This window comes from Zootoca vivipara, chromosome 12 (assembly GCF_965207765.1).
Source record: "Zootoca vivipara chromosome 12, rZooViv2.hap1.1, whole genome shotgun sequence".
Taxonomy (NCBI): Eukaryota; Metazoa; Chordata; class Lepidosauria; order Squamata; family Lacertidae; genus Zootoca; species Zootoca vivipara.
The window spans coordinates 13689834-13703507 of record NC_142595.1 but is presented as its reverse complement, the minus strand read 5'-3'; the positions used below and the strand labels follow the sequence as shown (position 1 = coordinate 13703507).

Sequence of the window (13674 nt, the reverse complement as noted above, 5' to 3'; positions counted from 1 at the left end):
TACCACCCTATACCCTGAGATCTCAGGTCAGTTCACAGAATAAAATCAAGAAATAAAACCACAAAATACATAATAAAAAGAAAAACAACAACCCAACAGCCCCACCACCACCACACAAAAAGAACACATTTTAAAAGAGCGTAGGATGTCAATCAGATCAACCAAAGGCCTGGTTAAAAAGGAACATTTTTGCCTGGCGCCTAAAGGTGTATAATGAAGGCGCCAGGCGAACTTCCCTGGGGAGAGCATTCCACAGACGGGGAGCCACTGCAGAGAAGGCCCCGTTCTCGTGTTGCCACCCTCCGGACCTCTCGAGGAGGAGGCACACGAAGGAGGGCCTCAGAAGATGATCTCAGGGTCTGGGTAGGTTCATATGGAAAAAGGCGGTCCTGTGTACAGTACTGTATCTTGTTTTGAATAGTGGACAGCTGAAAATGCTGCCAGTCAGTGAGCCAGTGGTCTGACTCAGTGGAAGGTAGGTTCCTATGTTCCTAATTGAAATTAGCTCTTAGGTGAGAAGCAGGCAGCATGAGTACAGGTGAGGAACCTTTTTTTTCTGTTGAGGGCAGCACTCTCTTGGGCGTGAGGTAATTTTGATGGAGCTGCCATTTGCTGTTTGGTGAAACCACTCTCTTTTCTCTTTTCTTTCCAGCAACCTCCTCTTCTTTCTCTCTCTCTTTTTTTGTGATGGGGGGGGGGTTCCTCTTGCTTTTTTTATTTGGGGCTGGAGAGGGAGGTGTGCCAGAGAGGTGTGCTTTCTCAATAAGCTTTTTAAAAGCTTACTGGGGAATGATATATAATGAATTGAAAAAATAATGTTTAAAAACAAACAAACCCAGAAACTTTCCTTTTGGGAATTATAGGGAAAGAACATCCCAGACTGTATAGAAATTTATTCATGTATGTGACTGCAGCAGCGAGAATGTTACTTTCCCACAAACAGAAAGAAGAAGAAGTCCCAGCGAAAGAAGAATGGATACAAAAACTTATGGGATATGCAGAAATGGCGGAACTTACCAGAAAAAATAAGAAAAGAATGGAAATGTTTTATGGCATGCATCCCCAAACTGCGGTCCTCAAGATATTTTGGCCTACAACTCCCATGATCCCTAGCTAACAGGACCAGCGGTCAGGGATGATGGGAATTGTAGTCCAAAACATCTGGAGGGCCGAAGTTTGGGGGTGCCTGGTTTATGGGATATTTACAAACAATCTATGAACAGATAAGAACATTGGCAGGATTATTGTAATAACCTGCAGCTTTACAATAATAATAATATAATAATAATTAATTATTTATACCCCGCCCATCTGGCTGGGTTTCCCCAGCCACTCTGGGCAGCTTCCAACAGAAAAATAAAATAACCGATTAAACATTGAAAGCATCCCTAAACAGCGCTGCCTTCAGATGTTTTCTAAAAATTTGGTAGCTGTTTTTCTCTTTGACATCTGGTGGGAGGGCGTTCCACAGGGCAGGCGCCACTACCGAGAAGGCCCTCTGCCTGGTTCCCTGCAACTTGGCTTCTCGCAATGAGGGAACCGCCAGAAGGCCCTCGGAGCTGGACCTCAGTGTCCGGGCAGAACGATGGGGGTGGAGATGCTCCTTCAGGTATACTGGACCGAGGCCATTTAGGGCTTTAAAGGTCAGCAGCAACACTTTGAATTGTGCTCGGAAACGTACTGGGAGCCAATGTAGATCTTTCAAGATCTAATGCGTGAAGAGATGAATAAATGATAAATTTAAGATAATTTGGAATGTGCAGAAAATATCAAAAATAAATTTAAGGAACCGCAGAAAGAGGAGGAAGGAAGTCGAGTTTTGAAATGTTAAAATGATTGTAAACTTTTTGAAATGTATAAAACTTAAAATCATAAATAATTTTTTTTTAAAAAAGAGAGGGGGGGGTGCTTTCTAAGTTTTCTGCCCAGACCTCATGATTTTCAAAATTGTCTTTCTCGGAACAGGATCGGACGGACAGTCCAAGGAGTCCCTCTTTGCTACAAATGCCACAGCCTCGGGGGTCTCTGCAGTACCCTGCCTTGGAGCGCAAACTAGAGGAACTTGAAGACAAGGGGCTAATCCGGATTCTGCGGGGACCTGATGGAGATGTCATCGTTGGCATTGAGGTCATCCCGGTCATTGTGGAAGCCTCAGGAGCCTCTTCGGTTACCATTGTTGCACCTTCGTCAACCAGCACAGGTATGTAGAGCAAACAATATGCCCATTTTGTGGCAGAAACAAAAGTTGCTGCCTGATTCCTCTTTTGCTGGGCTCTACCACATTGAATATGGGATGCGGGTGGCGCTGTGGGTTAAACCACAGAGCCTAGGGCTTGCTGATCAGAAGGTCGGCGGTTCAAATCCCCACGACGGGGTGAGCTCCTGTTGCTCGGTCCCTGCTCCTGTCAACCTAGCAGTTCGAAAGCACACCAGTGCAAGTAGATAAATAGGTACCGCTACAGCAGGAAGGTAAACTGCGTTTCCGTGCACTGCTCCGGTTCGCCAGAAGCGGCTTAGTCATGCTGGCCACATGACCTGAAAGCTGTACGCCGCCGGCTCCCTCGGCCAGTAACGCGAGATGAGCGCCGCAACCCCAGAGTCGTTCGCGACTGGACTTAACTGCCAGGGGTCCTTTACCTTTTCCACATTGAATAACACTTGGGGAAACAATGTTTTAATGCTTCCCTATATGCAGTGCCGGATTTACATATAAGCTAAACAAGCTATAGCTTAGGGCCCCACTCTCTTGGAGGCCCCCCAAAAATTTAAAGGGGAAAAAACTCGATGTAGATTTCCAAAATATAAGATGAAAAACAAATAAAATAAAACCTACATAAAGCAACAGTGTTTTGTGTTGTGTAGGCTCCTATGATTGTAGGTAATGCTAGCCTGCTCCCTAAAATATCACTGGTTTGCTCATTTCTTTATATAGGGTGCCTACATTCTGCACGTGCAAATGGCTTTAGATACCTATTAGGTCCATCAATTGCCATAATGCATATATTCTACACAAAAAAACAGCGGCAATTTGTTGTTGACAAAGGACAGCTGGACATATAAAGGGCCCCATTACCTTCAGTAGCTTAGGGCCACATGAAACCTAAATCCGGCCCTGCCTATATGAAAACAATTATCTGTACTTAAGCAGCATATTGGAGAGAAGACCGAGCGAGAAACCTTTTCTCTCGAATGCCAATTTTGTGCATAACCAATAGATTTCTTTTTTATTTTATTTTACGGTGAAGCGTTCAGATAACGCAGTCATCCTCCACCTGCAGTCTAAAAGCCGTCTCTGCCACCATCGGCGGTGCCACATGAGTACCTTGATGATTTTCCTCTGCTCTTCAGGCCATTCTCTGGAAATTTCCACCTGGAAAATGCATTCCTTTTAAAGCAAAGAGTGCTGCTGAATTTTGACATTCTAAAACACGCCCTGCCTGTGCTGCAGTTCATCTCCCCTTTTTCGCTGAGAAGCTGGAACAAGGAGGAAGGGGAGGCACTAGCCGAATCTACGGAAGTTGTTTTTTAAAAATTGTTGCATTGCCAGTCATTTTTAATTATGGTTCTGTGTTGCTTTCAACATTTTTATTTATTGTTGCTGTAAACTGCCCTGATGTTTTGCAAAAGGGAGGTATTTCAGTACTATTATAAATAAATAAAGGGGGCACGGGGGCGCGTTTACCTCCTCTTGAAACTACACTTAAAAATCACGGGAGTGGAGAGATCTCTGGTTTCTTAAAATAAAGAAACATTGCAAAACGAAAGGGGCTTGCTCACACAGCACTGGTTTAGCAAACCCTTCAGATGTTCGCCTGCTTCAATCTCTTATTTGTTTACATGCTCAAGGTGGAAATGAATCAGAAGGTTGAAGCTAGTTGACAGCGAGAGTCCAAAAGCCCTGGCAAGATCTCTTCCATCTTGGGATAAATGAGCCTGTTCTAGTTGGGGAGTTCACACAGCCTTTCTCAACCTGGTGCCGCCCAGATGTTCTTGCACTACAAATCCCATCAGCCACAGCACGGCACTGCAATGGTCAGGGGTGATGGGAGTTGTAGTCTAAAACAACTGGAAGGTTGGAGAAGGCTGCCCAAGAGAAACCCAATTATGTGTGTGTCATGGGCTTTGGGACTTCAACTGGGAACGTCAGGGTCCGGAGCTGGGTGGCGCTGTGGTCTAAACCACTGAGCCTCTTGGGCTTGCCGGTCAGAAAGTCGGCGGTTCGAATCCCTGCAACGGGGCAAGCTCCCATTGCTCTGTCCCAGCTCCTGCCAACCTAGCAGTTTGAAAGCACGCCAGTGCAAGTAGATAAATAGGTATCGCTCCGGCGGGAAGGTAAACAGCATTTCTGTGGGCTCTGGTTTCCATCACGGTGTCCCATTGCGTCAGGAGCGGTTTAGTCCTGCTGGCCACATGACCTGGAAAGCTGTCTGCGGACAAATGTTGGATCGCTCGGCCTGAAAGCAAAATGAGCGCCACAACCCCATGGTCACCTTTGGCTGGACTTAACCATCCAGGGGTCCTTTACCTTTTTACCTTTAGCTTAAATAAATAAAGATGTGCTTCTTTTCCTTTCCAGATTTTCCTTCACCATCTACATCTCCTATTCCTCCTCCTGCTCCCGAAATCCCTCCAGCCCCACCCCTGCCTTTCACCAAGGACAGCAGCTCCCTGGTTCCTTCATCCTCTCAAGAGGAAGCTCCTCCTCTTCCCCCTCCAGCTCCGCCCCTTCCGGGGATCAGTGTTCCTCCCCCTGCCCCGCCCCTTCCTGTGGCAGGAACTACAGCTCCACCACCACCTCCACCCCTCCTGCCAGCGGACGGTCCGGTTCCTCCTCCTCCTCCCCCTCCGCCGATGGCTGATGGTGCAAATTTCCCAGGAGTCACAGTAACGCCAGGTGAGCTCAGATGGTAGTGCATGAGACTCTTAATCTCCGGGTCATGGGTTCAAGCCCCATTGCTGGGTGTTGTGCTAGATGTCCGTCGTGGTTCCTTCCAACTCTATGAATTTATTGTGAGCCAGAATCAGAAGAATCTTTATTTGTATCAGCCACAAGCCATCGTAATAAAACAAAATGTACTGAAGGTAGAGGTATAAACTTAACTAGAGAAGAGACTTTGGGGGGACTTATGTCTATACTCTAGACTTTGGGGGGACTTATGTCTATACTGGTTGGACAGTGTTCTCGAAACTACGAACATGAGTTTGACCAAACTGCGGGAGGCAGTGCAAGACAGGAGTGCCTGGCGTGCTATGGTCCATGGGGTCACGAAGAGTCGGACACGACTAAACGACTAAACAACAACAATGTCTATACTCAAATAATAGATCTTATTCTAACTGCCCCCACTAAAAATCTTGTCGTTTTTGCTGTCACTTGATCATCTTGATCATAGCAGGACTGGTTGAGCGATCCGGCGTGGGCAATAATAGAGGGGCAATAACCTCACTCCTCAAATTTTTATCAAGAGTGCAAGCACATGAGCCACTGACTCAATACTGCCATCTTCATAGTGACATAACCATTTTTCCACTGGATTTTTTTGAAATCGACCCTCAAGTACAGCCGAAGGCATTTTATTATATCGTTCTGCCTGGACACTGAGGTCCAACACGGAGGGCCTTCTGGCGGTTCCCTCATTGCGAGAAGCCAAGTTGCAGGGAACTAGGCAGAGGGCCTTCTCGGTAGTGGCGCCCGCCCTGTGGAACGCCCTCCCATCAGATGTCAAAGAGAAAAACAACTACCAGACTTTTAGAAGACATCTGAAGGCAGCCCTGTTTAGGGAGGCTTTTAATGTTTAATAGATCACTGTGTTTTATTTTTCTGTTGGAAGCTGCCCAGAGTGGCTGGGGAAACCCAGCCAGATGGGCGGGGTATAAATAATAAAGTATTATTATTATTATTATTATTATTATTATTATTATTATTAATAATTATATTCAATCTTGCGGGAGTGAAAGCACATCTTGCATTTGTGAGCTAGTCTTAAGAGGGTATTTCTAAGTGCCTAAATTACACACACATATATGCACATTTTTGCGATACGTTAAATCACTTTGCGTAATTTCCAGTTTATTACTTAATGCAGAACATATCCTTCAGTTGAATCGTATACGTTTTGAACCATTAATCGATCCATTCAGTCAGCGTGTGGATATGCTAATAATTTATTTGTGGTTTTTTTTAATAGTTCCTGATGAACTGGGGAGGGACATGAACAGAGTTGGTAGATGTAATGGCTTAAGTGAGCGTTTAACTGTGTCTGTGTGTGGGGGGGTGCCCTCTGTTCCTGTCACATTTTTGTTCCCTGATGAGCCCCCTTCTGAGTTGCTTCCTCAGAAAACGGCACAGTCTCTCCACCCTTACAAATAAAGGTTGAGATTCTCATTACTTTCCTCACCAAATTTTAATACCTGAGGAACACTCAGGTCTGGGATCTGGAAAAACCTTGGGTACCTGTAGCCTCTTCAAGAACATGCACTGTGAGTAGAGGCAGTTAGCTGTTCTGTATTCTCAATTCCCTCGGAACTGCATACATAGAATCATAGAACTGTAGAATTGGAAGGGATCCTGGGGGTCATCTAGTCCAACCCCCTTCAATGGAGGGTAGAGGGGTTGTTACCCCATTTTATCCTGACAACAGTTCTGTGCAGTAGGTATCTTTCGAGAGACTCTTGACTTTCTGCAGCCACTCAAGAAGTTGCATTGTCTTCAGAGCCCAAGTCTTGACATCAGCTCAGCCATTCTAGTGGGTCCTGTGGGAATGTTGAGGAAAGTAGGAGAGGATATATTGATTAAATATTATCCCTCCTCACTCACGCTAGTGAGCAAGCAGCAGAGCACATTCCCTTGCACATTGTGGCAAGCAAGTTGATGGATTCATTAGAATCATTTAAGTTAAGCAATCAAGTCTGGCTTGTCTAGCCTGGATTGTTCCTGGTAAGTTTCCCCTTTTATTTAAAACAATAATAACATGACAGTCTTGTTTAAAAGTAAGAGTAAAGTTCACAGCAGTATTCTGAAGGCAGGCTTTATCTTGTGGTTACAGTTACATTTGTAGAGACAATAAGTCTGAGCTAGGCCTCAGACATTCTGCCTTGTGGCTTCCATCCTCTGTAAGGATGAGCCATGTGCTGCTGGCTAGGAGCCAGAAGACAGAAAGATAGCTGCATGGCTAGCCCTTTTATAGGGCCTGCTAGGGTCACGCCCATCTACCTGGTCACACACAGGGGGAGGATGCTCCAGAACAGGTGTGACAGGAAGTCCTCCCTGGCTGGGGCAACATTCCCCCGTGTGTCCACTCTAGGAAGCAGGAACTGTTGTATTTGACTGCTTCGGTGACGATACATCCCACAGGTCCAGAGGCTGAAGGGGTTCAAGGGTTGAAATTTGTGTCTGTGGTTGCTAGGCAACCGCAGGATATAGGCGGACCACACCTGGGATGTCTTCTTCTCTCTGTGTACAATCTGTCAGAAGGCCCCCCAGGCGCCAAAAGTAAGGCTCTGGAAAGGACGAGATCTCTGATTTGGTAGGCTCTGACAGGCTCTGTTGTCCTTTGAAAGCTGTCAAGATCAAGAAGCCAATACAAACGAAATTCCGGATGCCCATCTTCAACTGGGTGGCTCTGAAGCCCAACCAGATCAATGGCACGGTCTTCAATGAACTCAACGACGAGAAGGTCCTTCAGGTACGTCCAGGCTAAGTTCACTCCTCCCTGCTTCCTGCTCATCCCCATCCCCCAACCCACGCTGTGCTCTCAATTTCTGACTTCCTCTCGGCGCAGGAGCTTGACATGAACGACTTTGAGGAGCAGTTCAAAACCAGAGCTCAAGGCCAGGCCCGTGAGCTCCCTGCCCTGAAGGCAAAGGCTTCCCAGAAGAAAGCCCCCAGCAAGGTGATGCTGATTGAATGTAACCGGGCCAAGAACCTGGCCATCACGCTTCGCAAGGCGGGCCTCAGCATCGACGGCATCTGCAAGGCCATCCAGGTGTGAGTAGCCTACACGCAAGGGATGGGTTTCCCACCTCTCCAATTCCTTTCCCCAGCAGAGTGGGCAGAGGAGGTGAGACTACATGGAGAGAGGATCGAGGCTGTTCCTGATTTAGACCCGGGTCAGTAAGCAGGAACCCGTCTCACTGATAAGGCATGCTTTTGCAGTCCCTAGTCTAGATGAAGCTGCAAGGCAACAATGCGTTCTATATACAGTGGTACCTCTACTTACAAATGTTTCTACTTACGAATGGAGCTCCGTCCGCCATCTTGGATGCGGTTTAGATAGGATTTTTTCTACTTACGAATTTTTAGATAGGGTTGCTTCTACTTACGAATGTTTTCTCCCAATGCATTCCTATGGGATTCGACTTACAATTTTTTTCGACTTACAAATGTGTGTTCGGAATGCATTAAATTCATAAGTAGAGGTACCACTGTACCTTCTTAAGACCACAGCAGAGTGGCAGACCGTCTGCGGCACATGCAGAAGGTCCCAGGTTCAAATCCCTGGCATCTCTGCGTAGGGCTAGGGAAGACTGTCTGTCTAAAAAAAAACCTCGAGAGCTGCTGCTGGTCAAGGTAGACCAGTGTTTCCCAAACTTGGGTCTTCAGCTGTTGCTGGACTACAACTCCCATCATCCCTAGCTAGCAGGACCAATGGTCAGGGATGATGGGAATTGTAGTCAAAAACAGTTTGATGTAGACAGATGTGAGCTACATGGATCCCGTGGTCCGACTCTGTATAAGGCAGCTTCCTGTGTAGTATTTGCACAAGTGCCACAGAGCTGTTCAATAGCAGGGGGAAAGGCAAGCATCAAAGTTTTGGGAAAGAGAATCCAAACGCCCCGCAATAGTGTGAACCTGGCGCGACCTAGAAGGGTTTATAGATGAGTCCCAGGCAATTAGTTGCCCAGAATGAGAAGCAATTGGGACCAATTTTCTGTTCCTGCCATCATGATAAAGCGGCTCATTTGAGTTCTGTCAATCGCCTTTGCGGTACTGCTTGAATATTAAAAGCTGCCGTTGGTTTGCTCTTTGAGGAATGGAGAACTGGGGAGCTGGTCCGACTTCATTACCTACAATCAGAGTAGAAACACTCCTCCCTTTGCCCCATGTTCTTAAGAAGGCACCGTGGTGGTCAGGGCCAGCACACCCATGGGGCAAGGTGAGGCAACTGCCTCAGGCGGCAGGATCCACGGGGGCAGCAGATCTTTATTCCCTCCTTGTTTGTGATGTAGATCTTCACTCGCCCTTTCTTCCCTGGCGGAGAGGGGAGGTGCCCTTTTGTGGTTTGCCTCCCGTACCGATGTGTCTTGAGCCTGCCCAGGTGGTCTTCTGTTGTTACAGAATCCGAGCCTTTGCTTTGCTCCCATTCAGTTACGACCTGCAGTCCCTAAGCCTTGACTTCATGGAGTTGTTGATGCGCTTCATCCCCACGGAATACGAGCTGACGGTGATTCGCAGGTACGAGAAGGAGCAACGGCCGCTGGACGAGCTTTCAGATGAGGACCAGTTCATGATTAAATTCAGCAGGATCCCTCGCCTGGCGGAACGCATGCACATCATGACCTTCCTGGGCAACTTCGGAGACACCGTCCAGCTCCTTCTACCCGTAAGGGAGTGGAATAGGCAGCCAGGGGGGCAACTAGAGTGGGGGCCAACAGTAGGGGCACCTTTGCAGGTGGATTCCGGACAGGTGTGCAGAAAGGACATAAAAGATGGTGCAACCAATTGCTGCTTGCATTTTTGCAACGCCTTTCTTTTTGGTATGGTATAGCAAGCCTGGTTTCAAGATAAAAATACAGTTCTTGGGTTGCTTGGCTGCTTAGCTGGGGCAGAAAGCCTGTGTCAGGCTTTGGGGGATCGGCTTCCTTCCCCGTGGCCATAAATAAGCAGATCAAACGAAAGGGAATTCTTACCAGATAGTTTCTTTAGTATGGACAGCGAAGGACAAAAGAAAGCATCTAAACAGAATGGCGGTGCTCCCAATTAAGGTCACACACCCCTTCCATCCCTATTAATCTATGTCGCTCCTACTTCTTGTAATCTGAGCTTGTACCCTCTGTGCTTTCTGTTCTGCCACTTTCTGAGCCCTCCCTGACTTTGGAGAAGGAGGGTGAATGCTGTCCAGAAACTGTGAATCTGTTAACCCTCTCTCTCCCAGTGTTTCTTCTCCTTGCTGTTCCCCACCCAGTATTTCCCAGCTTCTGCCTTCTGAACCATGCCCCTCTGCAAACCACTGTTCCAAATCTATAGTACTGTCTTCCTGCTCCTGGGAAGATTCAGGATCAGGAAGAGGGGGTGTGTCACAGTGGCCGGAGTGGGCTACTTCAGAGTAACGACGCTACGCAGCTCTGCATTTTATTCTTTTATTGGTGCTGCGTATTTACAGTGCTGAAGTCATTGCTATTTACACGGAGTGATGTGGTCAGTCGGTTCCAGAACCTCCGAATGGCTTTTGGCGCGTCTTTCTCCAACACAAAAGCTTTGGCAGACCCATCCTCTTTCCCCTCCTCTTTCTGCGTAATTCCGGAGTTGGGGGGATGGGTCTCCCCCCCTTATTCGCCCCTTCCTGTCCCACCTGGGACCCTGGCTCCTCTACCTTGCCTGAGCCTCGGACACGACTTCCTGCTTCCCCATTGGAATCGGAACTCTCTCTGCTTTCCCCTGTGCTCGGGGATGGGCTTGAACTCAGGAGGGGAGGGACTTCGCGATATCCCCTGTCCCTCACATCCACCCCCCTCCCAAGCTCTCCTTCACCCCTCCCCAGGTCCCCCCCAGGTGTCGGTGACGACTGGAAGCCTAAGAACTCAGTGCTTTCCGAGCCCGTTGGTGTGAACACCTCCCCCCAGTCCTGCGAGCCCCCCCCTTCCGCCTGGGAGGACGGGAATCCCAAAAAGTCCGTGGCGTCAGAGCTGGTAGGGGTAAAAATGTTCTGCCAATCTGCTCCTTCCTCTGACTGGGTGGATCTCGGTGACACCCATACCTCATCCTCTGGTTCCTCAAACTCCGCTTCCCAGCGCCATGGTGAACTGCTCTCCCGTGCTTCCTCCCCCTCCCCCTCCCTTTCCATGTGCCAGGGCTTGGGTCTATGGGGAAAGAGGGCGTGAAATTCTTCTACCAGGAATTCCTCCTGTATCTGAGTGGCTGGGACCCATTCATTCTGGGACGGTGGAGCATCCTCCCATGCCATGAGGTACTCCAGGCCTCCCACCCCCCTCCTTGAGTCCAGGATGGCCGTGGCCTCATTGAGTTGCTCCCTGCCTTCTCTCTCCCCCCCTCCCTCAGGGGTTTGTTCGCTGCCTCGGAGCCTGCTGCTTTCCCTGTACGGCGACAGCAGCGATCTATGAAACACTGGGTGCACCCTCATGTCCTCTGGCAGTGCCAGCCTGTATGCCACCGGGTTGACCTGTTGCGTGACCGTGAAGGGGCCCAACCTTCTGGGCGCCAGCTTTTTGCACCTCCCTCTGATGGGAAGGCCCTCCGAGGACAACCAAACTTTGTCCCCCACCCTAATGACCTCCCCCGGTCGCCTGTGGCGATCTGCCCCCTTCTTGTACGCTTCCTTGGCTCTCTCCAAGTGTTCTCTAAGCTGCTGGTGCACCGTCTCCAGTTCCTCTGCCCAATCCTCAGCCTGTGGGCCCTCCTCCTCCTCCTCCCCCTCCCTCTCTGGGAAAGATCTGAGGTCGCGCCCGTAATTGGCCTTAAAGGGCGACACCCCTGTGGAGACGTGCACCGCATTGTTGTAGGCAAATTCTGCCAGTGGCAGGCGATCCACCCAGTCCGTTTGCCGCTGGCTGACGTAGCATCTCAGGTACTGCTGCAGAATGGCGTTGACCCTCTCCGCCTGTCCATTGGTCTGCGGGTGTCTAGCCGTCGACAAGCTGACCTCCACCTGCAGGAGGTTCATGAGCCGCCGCCAGAACCTGGAAACAAATTGGCGGCCACGATCCGAAATAACCCTTAAAGGTAATCCATGCAGTCTGAATACGTGATCCACAAACAGTTTGGCTGTCTCCTCTGCAGAGACCGCCCTGGCACACAGTATAAAGTGGCACATTTTGGACATGAGGTCCACCACCACCAACACTGCGGTCTTGCCCCTGGAAGAAGGCAGATCTGTGATGAAGTCCATGGACACCACTTCCCACGGCCTGTGTGGCGTGGCTAAGGGCTCCAGCAATCCCGGTGGCGCTGCTCTGACCACCTTTGCCCGCTGGCAGGTGTCACAGCCCCGTACATAGTCTCTAACATCTTCCCGCACCCCTGGCCACCAGAAGTGTCTCATGACTAGGTGAGCGGTTTTGTCCCTCCCAAAATGACCCGCCGTTGGGTTGTCGTGCATCTGCTTGAGGACCGTACGTCTAAGCTGGGTGGTGGGCAGGTACAGTGCACCCTTGTAGAAAAGCAGCCCCCTGCGTTCTGCAAAGTCTTTTGCCTGCTCCCCCCCCTCTCAGTTCTCTGAAGATGCGGTTGGCAAATTCATCCGCTGCCGTCAGTGCTGTGAGTTCCGCCTCGCTCACCACTGCTGCTCCGCAGGACCATGCTGACGGGGGGAAAATGTGTCTGGGTGCCGGTGGCGCCTCCTCCTCCATGTACTCTGGCTTGCGGGAGAGGGCATCCGCCCTGACATTCTGCTCCCCCGGGATGTAGTGTATGGAGAAGTTGAAGTTCGAGAAGAACTCTGCCCACCGTATCTGCCGCTGGTTGAGCACCCTGGCAGTTCTCCAGAACTCCAGGTTCTTGTGGTCTGTGCACACCTGGATGGGGTGCTTGGCGCCCACCAGGAAGTGTCTCCAGTGCTGGAACGCAGCGTGGATCGCAAGAAGTTCCCGATCAAACACCGTGTAGTTTCGCTCTGGCTGGGTCAACTTCCTGGAGAAGAAGGCACAGGGTCTCCACTCTCTGTTGGCGTCCAGTTGCAACAAAATGGCGCCCACAGCTTTATCAGAAGCATCTGTCTCCACGCGTAGGGGCGCGTCCTGAACCACGTGGAACAGGTTCTGGTCTGAGGCGAACACCCTCTTGAGGCTTTCGAACGCTGCTTGCGCCTCTGGTGTCCACCTGAACTTCTGCTTGCCTCTCAGGCAGTCAGTGATGGGAGCCGTAACGCGAGAGAAGTTCTTGATGAACTTCCTGTAGAAGGTGGCGAAGCCTAGTAGGCGTTGGGCATCTTTGCGCGTCCTGGGGCTGTGCCAGTCCAGGATGGCCTGCACCTTGTCCTTGTCCATCGCCAGCCCTTTGTCTGACAGCTTGTAGCCCAGGAAGTCCACCTCCTTGGTGTGAAACTTGCACTTCTCCAGCTTCACATACAGGTGGTTCTCCTTCAGGCGCTGCAACACCTCCCTGACATCTTTCACATGCTGCACTGGGTCATCGGAATAGATAAGGATGTCATCCAGGAAGACCAAGCATTTCCTGAAGAGGAGGGACCCCAGGACGTGGTGCATGAAGGCCTGGAAGCATGCTGAGCCCCCTTGCAACCCGAAGGGCATCACCAGATATTCAAAAGAGCCCAGAGGCGTGAACATCGTGGTTTTCCATTCATCGCCCTCCCGGATCCTGATCAAGTTGTACGCCCCTCTTAGGTCTAGCTTGGTGAAAATCTTGCCCCTGCGTGCCGCTGTCAACAGATCGTCCACTCTGGGCATGGGGAAAGCCACTGGCTCTGTCACTGAATTCAG

At 49.7% G+C, this 13674-nt stretch overlaps 1 protein-coding gene across 3 annotated transcripts in view; it reads left to right on the top strand.

Moving 5' to 3' along the window:
* FMNL1 (formin like 1) overlaps positions 1 to 13674 on the top strand; it is a 125105-nt gene that overhangs the window by 92697 nt on the left and 18734 nt on the right. For all 3 annotated transcript variants that reach the window (XM_088654991.1, XM_035135503.3, XM_088654992.1), the window contains 5 exons: positions 1966 to 2200; positions 4577 to 4894; positions 7561 to 7685; positions 7782 to 7987; positions 9368 to 9602. In XM_088654991.1, coding sequence (XP_088511117.1) covers positions 1966 to 2200; positions 4577 to 4894; positions 7561 to 7685; positions 7782 to 7987; positions 9368 to 9602 — 1119 coding nt within the window. The remainder of the gene's footprint in view (positions 1 to 1965; positions 2201 to 4576; positions 4895 to 7560; positions 7686 to 7781; positions 7988 to 9367; positions 9603 to 13674) is intronic.